The following is a 20,004-nucleotide window of genomic DNA, read 5'->3' as shown; positions in this document are numbered from 1 at the left end:
GGAAGCTCCCAACTGTCTTTTTTTTTTTTAAGATTTTATTTATTTATTTGACAGAGAGAGAGAGAGCCAGCAAGAGAGGGAACACAGGCAGGGGAGCGGGAGAGGAAGAAGCAGGCTCCCATGGGAAGAGCCTGACGTGGGGCCCGATCCCAGAACTCCAGGATCATGCCCTGAGCCGAAGGCAGACGCCCAACGACTGAGCTACCCAGGCGCCCCTCAACTGTCTTGACGATAATGTCTTGCTAGAAGGAAAAACAACCTTAGTTTGACAATAGCAAGGCTTCCAGTATCCTGTGAGTTTTCTTTAGCATATGAAACTCCTTTTGGATACCTCCCCTACCTTTACTTCCCCCAACCTCAAAGTGTATAATCACAATCCCAGGGTACCAGGCAGCTGCCGCGGCTTTTTCTGCCATGGTTCCTGTCCCCGTGTTTCAATGTAATCACTTCTTTTGCACCAAAGACGTCTCAATAATTCTTTCCTTGGGGGGGGGGGGGAGAATTCTTTCTTGACCATTGGCTCCGGACCTTACCTACATTCTCAAACTACATCATCGGTCACTGGAGAGTTGGTCGTTAAGACTCCTGTCTTTCATCTGTGTCTATGTGTTTCTGCGCATACAGGGAAGATTAGGCAGACCCTAGTATCAGGAAAAACTCAAATCATTTCCAATTTGGTACTAAAGTGAAGGCTGTCTTAAACCCTATTTGTAAGTGAGCAGAATATGAGTTAGTAAAATATAAATAACAAAAAGGAGGGTAAAAGTTTGTTCGTCAGTATAAAACAGCTGTAATAATTACAGTAATTTGTATCTAATTATCATGTGGTACCGTGATTATGAGGCATTATTGTGTCATGTAAGTCATACACCAAGATCTTTGTGATTAGGGTACTGAATTCTGCTCATTCATGTGTGCTCCCATAGTTTAAAACCATTAGAGAGGATCATTTAGGTCGGCTTAGTCATGGGTTTTTGCTTCAGGGAACACAGGGAGTTAAATAGCAGGTGGATTCGTTACCTGGCTCTGGGAGGACCCATGTAAGGATACTTGAAAAAAAAATTAATGCCACCTTTATTTATAAAGGAATTCTGGGGAAAACTCAAAATACTTTGCAGATTTTAATCTAATTAATCCTCACAATAACCCCAGGAGGGAGTTCTTACACAATGGCCTTCATTGTTTAAAGCTAGCAGTTGTTAGAGGCCACAGAAGAGTCACTTTTTCTGCAGTTGCTTCTCTGTCTTGGTTTAATTCATAAACATTAGAGTGTTCTTTGACATAAGTCAGGTATAAATATCAACTGAGTATTAGTGAATTAATCATCTCCAGTCAGTAGGAGACAGACTAATCTCACCACTAAGAATTTCTCAGACACTACGCACCAGCTTCAAGAAATACAAATGTTTGAGGGAATTTAAAGTTATGAATGAACTCTCTATGATTAAAAAATATATATATTTTTAAAGATTTTATTTATTTATTCGACAGAGATAGAGACAGCCAGCGAGAGAGGGAACACAAGCAGGGGGAGTGGGAGAGGAAGAAGCAGGCTCCCAGTGGAGAAGCCTGATGTGGGGCTCGATCCCATCACGCCGGGATCACACCCTGAGCCGAAGGCAGACGCTTAACGACTGCACCACCCAGGCGCCCCATGATTAAAATATTTTTGTATATAAATCCATGTGAATTTACAGCATTTCTGCTCTGAGTACATTGTTAGGTGCCCTGGACAAAAACAACTTAGGATAGAAATGAAGTAAGAGTAACAGTAATGTGTGGTTGTGATCTAGAGACCTAACAAAGGCAGAATACAAACCAGGGACTGGGGTTTAACTCTCCTAGGAAGGGACAGATACAAGTGGAGGATTAACAATCAGCATTTGTCAGTAGCCATGTTTTGCATTTTGGTTCAGATGGCACGGTCTTTAATAGTGGTAAAGTAGCGAAGGGAATATTTTCACACGCACAATCTCATTGGAGATAGGTAGGACAAATACTATTCCCCACTTACAGACAGAAAATGAGTTCAGCAACAGTATGCTGCTAGGGATCATAGCGAAAGGATGGCAAAAGTAGAAGCTGAATGAGCTTCTCTTGTCTGTGATGTAGGATTCTTCCCAAAGCACGTCCAGAGTCAGCCTTCCACCCTCACATTTAAGCTCCCCGAGCCCAGCTGCCACCTCAGACTCCAGGGCCTGTGTGCTGATGCCTTAAACCTGTCCCAGCTCCTATGCCCTCTAATTTTAGCCAGACGTGGTTAGAGAAATTCATAGGTACATTTACTTTAAAAAAAGAAGGGAAGATAAAAACGAAGGTGTGAAAACAATGAACTTGTTTAGTGTAGGTTTTGGCAGGATGCATGGACTTGGCCCAGAGACCCTCTCCTTTATCTCCTCCCTGTCCAAGAAGGAAACTTGCCTGTCCTTAGGCAATTCTCTTAACTCTTCTGGGTCCTTCTTCTCCTCCCCTGGAAGAGGGGTTAAACTGAATCCCCAGCTTCCCTGTTACAAGAGAACAATCCACAAAAAGAAATTATTACACTCCCTGTAGTTGTGTATCACATCACCAACCCTTGTCCATATGTAGCTGACAGCTTTCATCCCCTCCCGCAAAGGTAAGGGGTCACATTCCAAAAATATCCTTTGAGAATCCTACAATCACCTATTCTAATAGAGAAAGGAATTCTCAGGATGGGGAATATGCAACATTTGAGCCTGTCAATTAAGTGGCACCTTTTCCCATATTTTCATTAAAAATTTTTTTTTAAGATTTTATTTATTTATTTGAGAGAAAGAGATAGCGAGAGAAAGCAGAACAAGAAAGAGGGGCAGAGAGAAAAGCAGACTCCCTGTTGAGTAGGGAGCACAATGCAGAGACCCCGGGATCATGACCTGAGCCGAAGGCAGACACTTAACCAACTGAGCCACCCAGGCACCACACCCCATATTTCCATTTTTAAAAACTTTTCCACTTTTTCCCCTTTCTTTCCAAGAAGGATTTCACAGGGTGATGCTGAAGTCTCGAGGTGCTGGCGAATCTTTGGCATATGGAATAGGAATTTCTCCTAGCACACTTCAAGGAGTCTAAGTACTTTTCTGTAGATCATTCCATTTGTGTGTGGAAACAGACTGAGAGGATAATGTAGGATAATGGATGAGAGCATGAGCGGGGAGGAGAGGGAGAAGCAGACTCCCTGGGATCATGACCTGAGCCAAAGTGAGACTGAGCCGCCCAGGTGTCCCTCTACCTAAAAAATATTAATAGTTGGCATTGACGGAGCACTTACTATGTGCTAGGAACTATATATGCTCTGTTTTACATGCTTTACATGCATGATCTCATTGAATCCTTACCATAGCCCTGGGAAGAGGGTACTCTCACCAAACCCCTTTTATAGGTAAGAAAATTGAAGCACAAATTGGTTAAATGGTTTGCGAGAGATTATAGGACTAGTGAAACGAGGGCACACACACAGTCAGACTTTAAGACCCATGCTTTGAATCATTAACTTCCTCCCAGTGATGCTATAAGGACTAAATGAGCTGCTGTAAATCAGGTACCCTGCAGAGGCGCCTGGCACATAAAAAAGCCTCAAGTAAATGTTAGCTGTGGTATTATTTTCAGCATTGTCATTTGCGCCCAAAAACGTCTGGGCCAGAAAACAAGTTTTGACATAGGATATTGTGGGGGTATTCTAGCTGACTGCCAGAAGTTATGTGTCTTGCAAATGTCAGACATCTACCATTACCTAAACAATTTGTGTATTATGAATTACCTGGTTAAGAGAGAGGATAAATCGTTAGCAACTTTATCTATTTGCCCATGCCGAAAAGTTCTTCATACTGGAAAGAAGTAGGAAGTCTCTTATAAAAGAACGGCAGGCTGAGCAATAGCTAGAGCTGAATTGCTGGCAGTACCCAGATTATAAATGGATTATGTTTCAAAAGTTCATTTGTCTATTGTTATAAATTCCGAATGCATAGAAATAAGGTTGCAAATGGTGGTTACATGCCAAGACTATTCACAGAAGTCTATTTGGCCCGTTTTCAAGTTCAACGATAGAAATCATGCCACTAGCCCAAGGACGGGCCTGGGAACAAGGGCCCATGTGATAAAATAAAAAGTGTCTTTCCTGGTATAGAGGAAAGTTGAGATTGAGAGTATTCGTTATCTATTGCTCTGTCACAAATTATGCCCAAACTTACCATATGAAAACAATAAACATTATTATCTCACGGTCTCTGTGGGTCATCTGGGAGCAGCTTAGTTGGGTGGTTCTGCTCAGGATCTCTCCCGGGGTTTCAGTCAATATCTCCTGGGCTACAGTCATCTGAAGGCAGAGGCTCTACTTCCAATATGGCTCATTCACATGGCTGTTGGCAGGAGGTCTCCATTTCTCATCACGTGGACTTTTCTTTGGGGCTGCTTGAGTTCCTCGTGACATGATAACTCTGGCTTCCCCCCGCGCAAGTGATCCTAGAGAGAACAAGCAGGCAGCTGCAGTGCCTTTTATGACCTAGCCTTTTAAGTCATACACTGTCACTATTGTCATATTCTACTCATTGTAGGCTATATGGTAGTCATTCAAAGAAGCTTACATTCAGTGGGAGGGAGATTAAGCTCTACCTCTGGATGGGACAAGTATCAGAATTTGTGGACATACATTAAAATCACTATATAGTTTTTTGGTATCTTCCTATTACTCTGTCCAGATATCCAGCGATACAAAATAATAAAAATAAATTGGGATGCAGAACTGCAGCCCTTCCCAACAAAACTTCCTGTAAGTACCCAAAACAATCCATGTTCTGCCTCAACTTTTCTTGAATGTACCTATCCCCTTTCCTTGAATGCAATCTTATTTGAAGAATTTATGTCAAAGAAAGAGCAATCACATTCCTGACATATTTGTTTTATTCATTTGTATTACTCATTAGAATTTCAGGCAGTATAACAAACTGAAATGAAAAACAACAATTAACTTACTCCTGAGTTGGATGGATTAAGATATTTGGGGTTAGGAAAGCAAGGCTCAGTAAGCACTCTCCCTTCAGCTGGTAATGACCTGAGTGCTCTGGTTATTGAATATTTGGGGCAAGTCTGCTCTTCTTGGTCGTGGGAACCATGGGATCTCTGACCCAGGTTTCCTAACTTGACTCCCATGGCTGCAGCTCTGAAGGAATATGGTGGGCATTCAAAAGTGGATTGCTGGGGAGTCCAAAAGCAGTTGGTGCTCTTGCACCTGAGGCATGCGAGACTCTAAAACGCCATCTGAATCTTCAGAGGAAAATGATGCTCCATGTGACTTTTTATTGTATATTTTGTAACTTAGAAATTTGGTAATCCATGTAGACTACTGTCAAAATACAACATCCATTAACACAGGATAACAAGGAGTTTCACTACAATTCAATTCCAAGTGTTAGCTAGGGGCTTGATCTATAAGTTCCCCTGACAGTGTTGCTGTTTTAAATCTCAAAATTTGAGTATGAAACCCTTTTGAGAATATGTTAAAACCTAAGGGTCTTAACTCAAGAAAATACGCGTAAGCCACAATATTTTGCATATGAAGTTAAAGCCTCCAGAAGCCCCTAAAACCCATCCAAGGAATCTGGATTAAGAATCTCCTAAGACTTGAAGGGAGAAGGGGAGTGGGAAGGCTTATTGCCATTCCACTTTACCATTACAACTCAGATCTAAATCAGAAACTACTATTCAGAACTTAATTCTTTTAAATTTGATGTTAACAGAACCAAAGGCCAAAACGGAAACCCCTACTAGATTTTGTGCTTGGGTTTAGTCCATGTTATTAGTGAAGGCAAAAGGAATATGGCAGCGAACACACACACACATATCTGATGAAAAGCGATAGGAAATACAAAACAGGACTTAGAACTGCTGAAGACCATAAACCTTGCCCTCTCGGAGTTGACCTGACGTTGCAGCAAATCTTGCCAACTTGCCAAAGAAGCAGCAACTCGAGGAAAGAAAGCTGCTTGTTTTCTCACTTTGCAAGAAAGCATTAAAATCGTTTTCTGCCGCGGATCCGCAACCGAGATCCTGACCCAAGATTCCTGAGGCCCTCCTTGGGTGGAGCGAGCTCCGGCAGCAACGCCCAGCCCCGGGCGGGCGGGACCGTTCGAATCTACCCACTTGGTCCGCAGGCCCCGGCTCCATCCGCTCCCGCCTCTTCGCCCGGGGAGGTGGCAGGGCTGCGCCGGAGACAGGGGCATCTCTGTGAGTGCCTCTCAGGCAAAGCCAGGCGCGCGGGGCTGCGCAGCCGGGACTGGGGCGCCGGGCCGGGGATGCGGCGCGCGCCCCTGCCCCGCCCCTCGCGGGCGCCGCAGCCCTGCGCAGCGGGCCTGCGTGTGCTCGTGCCGACCCCTCCTTCGCGCTCCTCGCCTGCGGCCGCTCCGGCGCACGCGCGCGGCCTCGCGCAGGGCGGGGAGAGGCGGCGGCCCCCGGCGCCCGGCCCCGAACCTGTCAGACCCGGGGAGCCGGCCTGGAGCTGCGGGCGCGGCTGGCGCCAGGACGGCCCCGCTCCCCGCGCGGCCCCGGCCCGAGCTGTGCGAGTCGGCCCCGCCGAGCCGGCCGCGGGCGGGGAGATGAGCGGCGGCTCCGCGGCAGCGCCCCAGGTAGACGCGCCGCCTCCTCGCGGAGCCCCGGCGCCTCCGGGCCGGCCTGGCGCCCCCGCCGCCCGGGGCTTTGGAACTTGTGGGCAGTGTTGGGGCGCTTTTAATTTATAACGTGTTTCGTTTTTCGCAGGATGGGGAGGGACGCGCGGCAGTGCCATCGGGAACTGGCGCTCCGGTGAAGTAGGAGCTGCCGCGGCCGCCGGCCGGCCGCCTGCACCGAGCCGTTCCGTGCCGCGGCCGCTCAGCCTCTGCCATGGCCGGATCCGGCGCGTGGAAGCGCCTCAAATCTCTGCTGAGGAAGGATGATGCGCCGCTGTTTTTAAATGACACCAGCGCCTTTGACTTCTCGGACGAGGTGGGGGACGAGGGGCTTTCTCGGTTTAACAAACTTCGAGTTGTGGTGGCCGATGATGGTTCTGAAATCCCAGAAAGGCCTATTAACGGGGCGCACCCGGCCCTGCAGGCCGACGACGATTCCTTACTGGACCAGGACTTACCTTTGACCAACAGTCAGCTGAGTTTGAAGGTGGACCCCTGTGACAACTGCAGCAGACAGCGAGAGTTACTGAAGCAGAGAAAGGTGAAAACCAGATTGACCATTGCTGCCGTTCTTTACTTGCTTTTCATGATTGGAGAACTTGTAGGTGAGTTGTGTTGCCAACTCACTTTCCATCTACCTTGTCCCGAGGGTTGTTGTCAAGCTTTAGTTACGCATGATTTGAGGTTTAAACTTTCTTTTCAGGAAGTTTGTTGTTTACCAAGATACTGATCTCCTGTTAGGAAAAGTCCACAGGGTTCCAAAGTGCAGGTCAACCTAAGTACGACATAAACTGTCAGATAACTTTGACTTTTTCTTCTGGCTCTCCAAACACTGTGACATGTACTGTGAAGTTAAGGACAGTAGCTTCATCGTATATCGTGTAACTTCCTCTTAAAATTTTTTTGATAAAACACCGGGTTAATTTTTGCATCGTTTAAAATAGTAAATGATCTAAACGTAGAATCATAAAGTTTTACAGTATGGAATGACCTTACTGAACACCTGCTCCTCTTCTTTTTTCACACATAAGGAATCTGAGGGCCCGGAGAGTGAAACAAGTTGTGAGGACACTTAGCTGGTTAGTGGAAGAGCCACATCTATAGTCCCAGTCACCTTATTTTTTTCCTCTACGTTTGACTTAAGCGGTCTCTTCATTACTATTTCCTTTTGTATTTATATCCAAGAGACTTGGAAAATTAAATACTACTAACTGACCTTTAAAGTTTTTCATCATAGTAAGGATCTGAAAGGAACCAGAGTGCTCCCCCAGGGTTTATGAACTTGGTTTTTTCACTTTTTAATTATTCAAGTAATACATTCTCACTCTAAAATATATTCTTAGAGATTAATTTCACAGTCACAGTAGTGTAACTGCTAAATTCTCTTAGTGACAGTTTACAAAAGTGACATTAAAGGAGGGAGATTATTCTGCCGTGTTGTTTCTTAATGATGAACCATTACTGGAACAGAAGTGGCAGTCCAGATTAAGATGCTGGCCAGAGGTTATATGTAGGAAAATTATATACATTTCCTACCTCATTTTATACCTCTCCTCCCCAGTGCACACTTCAGCCATGCTGGCCTTCTTTCTCCCCATGACTCACAAAGCTTTTTCTTGTCCATAAGACCTCCAAACTGGCTGGTCCCTCTACCTCAGTGACTTTCAAAGTTTCTTGACCTCCTTATAGTAAAAACGACACTTAACATTGTGACCCGGGTACGCATGCATGCATACATAGGTATGTATGTACACACACATACATATATGTGGAAATATATGTATAACTGAAACAAAAGTCTCATTTCTTGTGATGCGTTCTGGTATTTTTTCAATTATGGCCCCAGCCCACGTAATTGATTTCGTGTTCACAAATAGATCAGGGCCTGCAATTGAGAAACACCACCTAACCTGGAGTGCCTTTTCCCAAATCTTCTCTTGGCTGTTTTCTTGACATTCATCTTACCCCAAAAGATACCTCTGAGAGACCTTTTCTGACTGACTAAAGTAAATATTCTATCTCCCCTGTGGTCTCCCTAACTTTAAAAGCCCTCAGCATCTTGAGATTATCTTGTTTGTCTATTCACTTGTTTAATATCTATCTTCTTCCACTGAAATATAAGCCACATTCCCGACATCTACAATAATGACTGGCACAGAATAGACATTCAATAAAATTTTGTTGAATTAATTTTTATTGTGATAGAGAATTATAAATGCTTAAACTGTAAAGAAAGTAAAAGTCAGGAGTGAAGTTGTGGCCAGCTAAGGCATGGCCTCTACAGACTTAAGATTCAATGATTTGCCCAAATTCACACAGCTAGAATATTGGGTCAATCAGACTTGGTGATTCTTTTTTTTTTTTTTTAAGATTTATTTCAGAGGGCGTGCGCGCACGCATATATATATATATATACACACACACACACACATACATACATACATACATACATACATACATGAGGGAGAGGAGCAGAGGGAGAGGAAGAAAAGCAGACTCCCTACTGAGCAGGGAGCCCCTCACAGGGCTGGATCCCAGGACCCTGGGATCATGACCTGAGCTGAAGGCAGATGCTTAACTGACAGAGCCACCCAGGTGCTCCAGACTTAGTGATTCTTGAAGTTAATATTTAGTATTTGAAGTTAAAACCACATTAATCACATTTTCCCCCTTAAAATTAATTTAGAGTTTATTTTACCTAAGTAACAATTACTAAGATAAAAGTATCCTGACATACCATTTTTGAAATCTCTTATTTGGTAAATTTGTTTTGTGAAAGCTACAATAAGTATTTTATTTAAAATACTGACTTTATAATAAAAAATCATTTAAAAAAAAACAAAACAAAACAAAAAAAAATACTGACTTTATTTTCAAAGATACAAATCTTTTGTTAAATAATACCGAAATGCTAATTCTTAGGCTAAGCATTAACAAATATTCAGAATATTACATAGAATTAAATTGTATATAGTAGGGCATTTATTAAAGTGTATCAAAGGCACTCAGAAATAAGGCATCTTATGTAGAAAGTATGGAGTAATTTTAAAAATGAAGTAATTTAAAGATCTGAAAGAGAAGACTTGATTTTGAATCTTGGCTTTGCCACCTGCTCTAAGAGTTTAGACAGGTCCATTCTTTTCTTCCTTTCATTTAGCAAGTATTTTTTGAGTACTTGCTCTATGCCAGGCACTATATTAAGTATTCTGGATATACAATGCAGACAAAACTGTTATAAAACCTACCGTCTGAAGCACTTAGTCTAGTGGAGGGCACAGCTGTTAAACATATACACAGATAAATTTAAAATCCATATGGCCTTAAGTGTTATGAAGAAAAAGAACAAGATACTATAAGACATAGTAACCAGTTCAACATAATTTATGTATGAGCCAGGTACAGTTAAACCAAAAAAAGAAGAAAAAAAAAAAGTAGGAGTTATTCAAGCAAAGGGAGCGGAGGAGTTTTCCAAGTGAAGAGAACAGCATGTACGAAGGTCCTAAAAACCTTCAATTCTTTAAAAGGACCTAAAAAGAAGGCAAGTTTGACTGGAATATAATAAGCAAAAGGGAAAGAGGCCAGAGGACCAGATCAGGCCGGTTCTGATAGACCGTATTATGAGTATAGTTTTTTGGGGGTTTTTTTTTTGTTTTTTTTTAAAGATTTTATTTATTTGACAGAGAGAGATACAGCCAGCGAGAGAGGGAACACAAGCAGGGGGAGTGGGAGAGGAAGAAGCAGGCTCATAGCGGAGGAGCCTGATGTGGGGCTCGATCCCATAACGCTGGGATCACGCCCTGAGCCGAAGGCAGACGCTTAACCGCTGTGCCACCCAGGCGCCCCATGAGTATAGTTTTTAATTTTAAGTACAATGAAAACCCAGTGAAGGCTTATAAGTAGAGAGTGATATAATGGGATTTACTTTCTTGAAAGATTATTCTGGCCCTTATGTGGAGATGGATTGGAGGGTGCAAGAATGGGAAGCACGTAGACTATTGCAGAGAGGTTCAGACAAGAAGCAATTATGGCTTGGACTGGTGTGGATGGAGAAAAACGTACTGATTGAGAAACATCCCAGAAGTAACAACAAAATTGACTAATGGTTTAGATGTGGAGGTTGATTCTGAAGTTTCTCACCTAAGCAACTGAGTATGTCATTTATGAGTCAGGGAGAAAATACAGAGCAGGATTTAGGCATGGGCTCAAGGGTTGTTTTAGACATCTTCATTATCAGATGTACGTAAAATAGCCAGTAAAGATGCATAGTGAGCTGTTAGATGTGAGTCTATAGTTCAGAAGAGAGGTCAAGTTAAGAGATACAGTGTGTAATGGTATCAGAATGGAAAAAACCGCCTAGAGAGTCCGTTTTGAGGAACTCCAACTTTAGAAGTCAGGCAAAAGACAAACTGGTATTCCAGAATCCAAGGAAATAGAGTAATTCTAAGTGGAATTAAATAAGTTAAAGGTGTTGAGAGGTCTAATGAGATGAGAGCTAAACTATCCTTTGGATTTAGTAATAGTTATTAATTAACAACTGCATTTTTATTGGGAGCGAAAAAGCTTGAAGAATATATGCAAACAGACTTCCAGGTAAAGATGGCAAATGAACTCATGTATCTAAATGCACTTTCTCCTGAAGCCTCTCAAACTACAATAAAGGGATTTTTTAATGTATATATATGCATATAGCCATATATCCGTGTGTGTGTGTGTGTGTGTGTGTGTGTGTCCACATAGATGGAGAGAACTGGAAATGAGATAATAACATAACTTTGGGAAACTAGAAAGTAGATAAAAGAAATAACTGACTTAGTAGACCCAAGAAAGCCACCTCCTAAAAAAGCAGTTGGGGAAAGCCAAGAATCAACCCACTTTACAGTAATTCATAGAAATACCTAGAGAATTTACTAAAATACAGATTACTGGGTGAGAGTTTCTAATTAAGTAGGTCTGGGATAGGGCCTAAGAATTTGCATTTCTAACAAGTTCACAGGGGTTGCTAAAACTAGGGGCCATACTGAGAACTGCACTTCAGAATCTGAAGTACGCCCAGGATTGGTGCACCAGGTACCCCTAGAAGTGTGGGTAAAGAGGAAGACTAAAATAAGGAAACTAGTTAAACAGATATAATAATTATATAGTTAGTAGCCACAGAAATAAGAGATATGTATCTGTAAGAATAGGCTGCTTTAAAAAAGAAATTCAAGGTGAAGAGCCTTTGAACAATAAAAACAAAAAAATTTTGAACTCCATAAAAAAGTTAAAAGATGAACTAAGGTAATCTCTCAGAGTGGAGCAAAAAGATAGATAATAGGAGAAAAACATAAGAAAATGAGTGTATCAATCCAAACTCCAAATAATAGGAGTTTGAAGAATAGAGAAAACGGAACAAAAATGGTTAACAATACAGTTTAAGAAATTTCCCCAGGACTGAAGGGTATACCTTTCCAGATGAAAAGCGTCAACAAAAACCCAGCAAAATGGGTGAAAATAAACCCATACCAACTTATATCATTGTGAAATTTCAGAATACAGGGAACACATTGTTACCTATTGCTTCAGGCAGCTGCAGTGTTAAACAATTCCCTCTGTTTTTTAACAGACATTCTTTAGGGTTTGCCTAAGGCAGATCCCCAAGTCAAGTCAAGTCAAAACAGCCTTGCTAATATGGTTTTCCAGGGAATTACCAGGCAGATCAAATAATGATAGTCCTTTGGGAATGGGGCTTGTAAGCAGCTGTAGCCCCATTTCATCCCTTGCAGTGACTGCCAGGCTGGTTTTCACTAGGGTTGCTGCTTGTTGGTTTTCAGGGCTACTAAGGAGCGGGAGAGAAGGAAATGGGCTCAAGGCTACAGAATGTTCGCTCTTACAAAGATTCAGTTGTTTTCCTTGAATGAATACTACCTATATCACCCTTGGTTTAATTTCCAGGGTTCTAAAGAAGCTGATTTGGACCATTTTTGCCCATGTCCTCATTACTTTCGTAGAGGAGATGATTTTCAAAGGTCCTTAGTCTGCTATTTTTTGCTGATGATTATCAATACATGGGTCTTCAAATTTAGGTTAACTAAAATTAAAATGAATCCTTCAGTTGCATTATCCATATTTCAAATGCTTAAAAGCTACATGTGACTAGTGGCTACTCTACTGGACAGCACAGATAGAACATTTCCATCATCTCAGAAAGTTACTGGACAGTACAGCTTTAAGGTATTATCTTTATTTTATAGATAAGGAAACTGAGACTCAAAAGTATTAACTTGCTGAGAGAGTCTCAGAGAGTCCAAAATCCCATATTAGCCACCAGCTTGTATTTTTCTCAGTGATTTCCAGCTCTTTAATGTCAAGGGAATGTATTTTTAAAAAGTGATATTTGTATAGAGCGCACTGGAGTGGATGGATGTGATTACAAGATCACCAGCTCGGTCTCCTGCTGCTCTTGGCTCTGCACACTCATCCCAGAAAGAGGGGAACAATGGCTCAGCACACTCAGGTGTCATAATACCCTGATCATGAAGTTCAATGGAACAGTGATTCTCAAAGGTACCCAGACTAGAAGGGTCAACATCACCTTGGGAACATGTTAAAAATGGAAATTCTCAGGCCTCATACAGCCCTCTGGAATTAGAAATTCTGGGAGTAAGGCAAGCAATCTGTAGTTTATAACAAATATTCCAGGTGATTCCGATACACATAAAGGTTTGAATGTTGTGTATTATAAAAAGCTTATTCAAGGAATGGTGCTAGGACAATTGGTTAACCATAACAGGACAACATATGTATATATACACACACATGTTCATGTATGTGAAATGAATTTTATATATAATATATATATTATATAATGCCTGGAAAATTAACGTTAAAAGTTTTATTCTAAATACCACCTTTAATCCCTCTGAGACATTGCTATCTATACCCAAGGGAATCAGTTAATCTTTATCCTTCATTTTGAACTCATGGACATTTAAAAAATTTCTTCAGTTTAATTTTGTGGCCAAACCCTCACAAACAAGTGAGTATCTACCTTCCGCTTTCTTGTAATATTTAGATATTGTGGTTATTAATTTCACTGATAGGATTAGTCGGTTGAGTGAAAGCTGCAGTGCTAAAACACAAAGTTACTGTGTGTGAGAGCCCAGTTTAGTGGTTCTTAATTTTTTTAAGGTCATTGACTCCTCAGAATCTGTTCATAGAAATGGACATTTTCACCACAAACATACACACATATTTAATGTTTTGCATAAAATTCCAGGATAGCTTGATTTCATTGTAATAGGATAAAGATTTAGTTAAAAGCTGATGTTTTGTAGGCTGTTACATATTTTTGGTTTGCTTATGTTTATTTTTTTAATTAACTTATTCCGTCTTCCTTCTCACCCTTACTCCAAGGTGGATACATTGCAAACAGCCTAGCGATCATGACCGACGCTCTTCACATGTTAACTGACCTAAGTGCTATCATACTGACCCTGCTTGCTTTGTGGCTGTCTTCAAAATCACCAACCAAAAGATTCACCTTTGGATTCCATCGCTTAGGTAGGTAATTAGGAGTTTCTTTTGGTTCATAAAATTTCATAGTAAAACCACAATGAACTATAACTAACCTCTGATTAACTAAAATCTTTCTGGTGATAACCTATTTGAATAATTAGCAAATGAAAATAGATGAACAAGATTTATTTAGATACATCTGTTCCAGGGTACGTTCAGCCTAGTCAGCTAAACAGTTTACACATATAAAATTATATGGTAGTCATTAATCTTTAAATGTTGTTCCCTATTTCCTGAAGACGTTATCAGACAAAAGTTTACCTTCAGTTTATTCAACCAGGCAAAACCACATGGGTTTATGCTAATATGTATTAGCTTCTTTCTCACACTTCAGATATTCCAGCCAAAGCAACTTAGCCCAGATCTTAAGCAATACTATAATATGTTTCACATATACTGTGTGGCTGACCTTCATTGCTGCCATTGTATCATCATAATTCTGTAAATGCTGATAAAGATTCTTTGCTTGACCAAAGTTTAGTCTGTGTCCTGAACCTTCTCCCAAATCCATGTGTGTACTTCCTTATAAAATCCTGTTTTAGTGAGAACCCTGCTAAGCCAGTTTAACAGAACCCCCACTCTCAGTATCTGATGGGTTATCCCCCAGGTGACATCTCATTGCACTGGCCTGTCTCTAACAAAAATTCTCTTAGGTCAATTTAGCCAGAATCCCCATCACCCCTGATGTTTCCTCTTAGTGATTTTCCATCCACTGACTGCCACACTGCTCCTGGGCTGTAAATTCCCACTTGCCCATACAGTATTCAGAGCTGAACCCAGTCTCTCCCCACCACTGCAGAGTTCTATTGTAGTGGTCCTGTACCTTTCTTGGTAGCTTCCCTCCTTGAATAAAGTCTTCTTTACCATGTGTTGACAAGTGTCATTAAATTTTTTTCTTAACAGTGTACACATATTTTTATTTTGAACAAATATTAATATTTAAGAGAGGTTAAAATCATACATTGTTATCCATACATCTCTTTCTATGTTATTGTGTTTTTAGGGGTTTTTTTTACTTATTTTAAAAATATGTATAAAACAATTCCTCGAACCTAGTATGTGAAATGCTATATGTCCAGAATGTCATTTGCTTAGAATCCAGAAATCGACATTTAGGTAGCTTCAGTAAAACCTGTCTTAAAGAACCAGAATTAACAACTTGCAGTTTAATTTTGTGGAGACACTGACCTTCTTGGCTAATAGTCAGTTCCTCCTCTTCTTGGTTACTTTTTAGCCTCATCTTAACTCAGCATCTAGGTCTTCTAAAATTTAGTCACTGGGCCTTCTATGTAAAACTCTATTGTACCTGAAAGGCCATATCCCAAGTAGCTATCCAGATCATCAGACCAGGAAATTCTCCGGCACTCTACCTCCCCTTAGCACTCTCCACTGCTTGCTGTACCAGATAGCTAATGCCCTGACGTGTGTCTGTGATTCGGTACCCACTGCACAGTGCCCCCACGGCTTACCGACACAGTATACAGTCATTTGTTACCCAATCGCCTTGGGCTTTTTAAACAACTTCAAGATTATTTTCAAACTTTAATTTTTTTGCGATTTAAACACCTTCAATTTAAGATCTAACACTCAAACATAGCATCATGTAATGGGGGGGGGGTTTACTTTCCACCACTGTTTGAAAGAGTGCATTTCATTTTATCCTGCGGCTCTTAACCTTTTAGGTTATAGACCCCTTGGAATGCTAATGAAAATAGTGGAATTCTCCCCCCCCGCAACATGCAATAACAGAACACAGAAAGTCCTACATGTAATAAGAACCCATAATCATGAAAATTCTATTAGATATCAAAGAAATACGTTATATAGTCACTTCGTTTTTTCATAGACAACAAGCACTGTGAAAAGGTGAGAGAAAATTGAACTGACTCTTCCTATTTATCTCTGCGAGTTTCTGTAGAACGTCACATATTCCTCTCTCCTTTTAAGTACAAAGTTCACAATTATGGACTAGATACCAGCATTTGACTCATTTCTCCTGAGAGTTCATTCAAATAAAAACAGCAGAGAGAAGCAAGTGATTGGGTCACCAATAAACACCTTTCTGAAAGTTGGAAGATAAACAGGAAGGGGTTGAAGGAAGAAGCAAGCCAGGAAGCTGCAGCCAGAGCACACTGAACCAGGAGCTGCGTCAGCCCAACACTTGTCCAGAGAAGACTCAGGGACTGAGATGAGCAGTAATGAGAATTGGGGCTGAAAACAAGGACAATTAATTGAGTGGCTATAAATGGGAAACTGCTCCCACTTGTCCACACTGTCCCTACCTTCCTTCCTACCCCCACTCAGGTAGCCTGCATTTTCCCCCATGCAAAATACCAGATAGTTCTTGAAAGACCTTGAACAAAATGTCTGGGGACAGCTGAGGCTTGTAGTGTGGAAGCTGATGCTCCAAAATAAGTCTTTTTCACACTAGAATTCAGGGTTCTGCAGCTGTAACGCATGGTTCCCCTCCTACTGACCCCAAAATAATACATTTGTTCTAGTCTGCCCTGCCTTCCACCCTTTATCAGTAACCATTTTAATTAATTTATGGCTTATTCTTCCAGCATTTCCTTTTTGTAAAGGGCACTTTCCCCGTCCTTCTGCCCTAAATGTGAATGGACAACCAATGACCTTTCAACAAATGGGAAAAATAGAAAAATTAGTCTGAGAGGAAAGAGAGGTGACTTCAGAAGCAGAAGCAAATGCTTTAAATTATCTTATTAATATACTCAGAATAAGACAGTAAAATATTTTGAAAAAGAAGCATATAAGAAAAAGGTCTTTGAAATGTTATTACTGAAATTTAAAAAAATTTCAATACACAGACTAGAAGGTAATCAAAGTCTCCGGATATAGAACAAAAAGATAAAAACAAGAGGAAAAAGTTTAAAACTTTCATAAAAGAACAGTTTAGGAGGTCCAAAGTTGTACTATTAAGAACCTCAGAAAAAGGTTAAGAAATAAAAGGGAGTGACTGCGTAATGGGAGAGGGGCTTCCATTGGGCTGATGAGCGTGTGCTGGAATTAGAGGTGATTGTGGCACAACCTTGTGCATACACTAAAAGCCACTGACCAGTGCACTTTAAAATTGTTTAAATGGTGAATTTTATGTTAGGTGAATTTTATCTAAATTTTTAAAAAGTTATCTAAAAAGGGAAGCGAGTTACTAAGGTAAAGGCAGATGAGTATTTCCCAAAGCCAGGGAGGGACTCAAACCTTTACACTGGAAGGGCGTTATGGGATCTTCATTTTCTTCTTTGTATTCCAAAGTTTTATGAGGCTATATCTAGAACTTATTTCACTTATTCTGCCCTTTGGGGAGGATTAGAGAGACAGCAAGGATATGTAGGATTAAATAAAGCTGTACACAGCAGTGGCTGTCTTGTGTTCCACAAAGTAATACTGCTCCATGAGTATTCTCTTCCAGTTCTGTGAGGGAAGGTATGTTTACACTCGACACATTTAAGTAGTGTGTCTCTTGTGACCTCTAATACCAAGACCTGGGGATTCAGGTCCTAAAAAACACTGCAGAAAGAATCCCCCTAAGAAACTTCTGGTGTTTTGCTATTGTTGAATTTTGTTTCGATGTTGTGGTGGGTTGGGGGCTGGCGGGTAGGACAGGAGTTGATTTTTTTTCTTTGTTGATCTGTTTTGTAAATATGTAAAACTTGTTGCAAAAATAAAAAATGAGTTTTTAAAAGAAAGAATTTACTCAGAGAAGCCTTGTTTTCATTCTGTCCCCTCCAACCCGTCCTCTAACCCCATTCCTTATTAGTAACGATTTTGTTTCTGGCCTATCCTTCCAGCATTTCCTTCTGAAAGTATAAGCGAATATTACCATCTTCCCTTATGTGTTTCTCATACATGTTCATATCCCATTCCCTGCCACCCTGTCTTATGCAAGAGACAGCACGCTGTGTGCCCAGTGTGTCTGTGGATGATAGTCAGATATTAGCAGTACCATTCCTTAAATTTATTTCCTTTTTGTTTGCTTCTAACAGTTTATATATGCCTAATAGCATTTATCACATTTTTGTAGCTATTTTTATGAAATTGTATCGTCTTCTAGACCATGAATGAAGTAGGGATGGAAATTCTGTGTGTCTGCAGTAATAAGTGCAGTATATGAGATTATTAACTGAACTGTTGCGTATTCAGGCTGAGTAAATAAGGACATGAAAACTGTGAAACAGATCATTTAATATAGCTCATGAACCTCCAATCACTTGTGTTGGGAAATACTCATCTGCCTTTATCTTAGTAACTCGCTTCCCTTTTTAGATAACTTTTTAAAAATTTAGATAAAATTCACCTAACATAAAATTCACTATTTAAACAATTTTAAAGTGCACTGGTCAGTGGCTTTTAGTGTATGCACAAGGTTGTGCCACAATCACCTCTAATTCCAGCACACGCTCATCAGCCCAATGGAAATTAAACCAGTTTCCAAACTAGGAATAGGGATATTTTTGAAATTTGGGGACTAACATATTTGGGACTTGAAACATTTATCTGTAATTCTGAAACTGTGATCATATTCACAAACTACATATAAAAAGTTATTTGATTCATAACATAATGGGGTGGAACAGCCTGACTTCTTGGTCCCTTCGACTACGTAAGAAATTAGTCAGAAGAGAGTTTCCCCCTGATGTCAGTCAGGAGCAGTCCTATTTGTTTTGGTACTTTCCAGTTCTAGAGTTTTGTGAATAAGTTGTCTTTGCTTCAGATCTTAGATCTGCAATTTTACTAGCTATCTGACCTTTTAGAGATGATTTAATCTAAGTACAAGGGGTTTTTTTGTAAAATATGAACAATAATACTTGGATTGCAGAGTTATAAAGAATACATAAGGTGGTTGAGGTCTAAGTACCTGACCTGGTAGACCTTGCCCAGAGTGAATTCCTAATAAAAGTTAGTTCCAATCTTCTTTTCCTTCCCTCTGCTGCCTGCCAGTATATCATCCTGCCCACACTTTTCATAGCTCTCAAACGCTGCACACCCCAAAATTACCTGTCTTCCCTTCCTGCAAATCAGAATTCTCTGAGCATAACTGTCTCAGCTAGGTAGTAGGAGAAAAATAAGGTGATTCACCCTGATGATTAAGCAGCTGTTTTTAGACCTGCGCTTTTTAACTCAGGTCTTTGGTAATTTTTTTTTTTTTTAAGATTTATCTGTTTGTTCCAGTGAGACAAGGGGGGAGGGGCAGAAGGAGAGCAAATCTCAAGCAGATTCCCCACTGAGTGCGGATCCCCTCATGAGGCTCCATCTCTCCACCCGCCAAAATATGGAGCCAGACGCTTAAACAACTGAGCCAGCCAGGTGCCCCTTTGGTAACATTTTTGGCAATGTAACTAAGTTTATTTTAGCAAAAATCATTTAGTGAAGGTGAGAGAAAGGTGATTTTAGATTTGAGGGGAGGACCAAATAGCTGTCCCAGGAATCTCTTCCATTCTGGGGGTTCATTCCTTTCCTACATGTGAATTCACAGATTGTGTAAGTCATTCAGGTTTTTCTTTTCTTTATTACTTTACAGTGAGCTACAGTGGCAATTCTTTTGTGGGAAAAGGGAGAGCAGGCTAGGAACCATATATGAGCTATTTTTTAAATGCCTGGATTTATTTGACTGTGGGTATGTCCTCTTATCCTGGAAGTTAATAAAACTTAGAACTTAATGAAACACTGTAGCAGAAATCCCACAGTTCCTTAAGAGGAAAGGCACTATGGCCCAGACAAAGGGGAACTGCTATTCTAACAAGAACAGTGCTATCCC

General features: G+C 40.8%; 1 protein-coding gene and 1 long non-coding RNA gene across 3 annotated transcripts in view; one reads left to right on the top strand and one right to left on the bottom strand.

Moving 5' to 3' along the window:
- Positions 1 to 501: 501 nt before the first annotated feature.
- LOC123801939 (uncharacterized) lies at positions 502 to 6,267 on the bottom strand. The gene is made up of 3 exons (XR_006782376.2): positions 6,157 to 6,267; positions 4,209 to 4,479; positions 502 to 2,504 (listed from the first exon to the last, which is right to left on the bottom strand). It is a non-coding gene; the product is annotated as an uncharacterized LOC123801939 (long non-coding RNA).
- SLC30A4 (solute carrier family 30 member 4) overlaps positions 6,170 to 20,004 on the top strand; it is a 26,403-nt gene continuing 12,568 nt past the window's right edge. The window contains exons 1-3 of one of the 2 annotated variants that reach the window (XM_087859212.1): positions 6,170 to 6,240; positions 6,769 to 7,282; positions 14,070 to 14,216. In XM_087859212.1, the coding sequence (XP_087715338.1) occupies positions 6,892 to 7,282; positions 14,070 to 14,216 (538 nt within the window). In that variant the 5' untranslated portion in view covers positions 6,170 to 6,240; positions 6,769 to 6,891. Of the gene's footprint in view, positions 6,241 to 6,457; positions 6,639 to 6,768; positions 7,283 to 14,069; positions 14,217 to 20,004 lie in introns of those variants that run through there. The other variant, XM_045812252.2, reaches the window with a different exon arrangement.

The sequence above is a fragment of the Ursus americanus genome, chromosome 36 (assembly GCF_024610735.1).
Source record: "Ursus americanus isolate L20-20 chromosome 36, mUrsAme1.1.p, whole genome shotgun sequence".
NCBI lineage: Eukaryota > Metazoa > Chordata > Mammalia > Carnivora > Ursidae > Ursus > Ursus americanus.
Note: the sequence above shows the minus strand (reverse complement) of the source record. Positions and strands in the feature narration are given on the sequence as shown.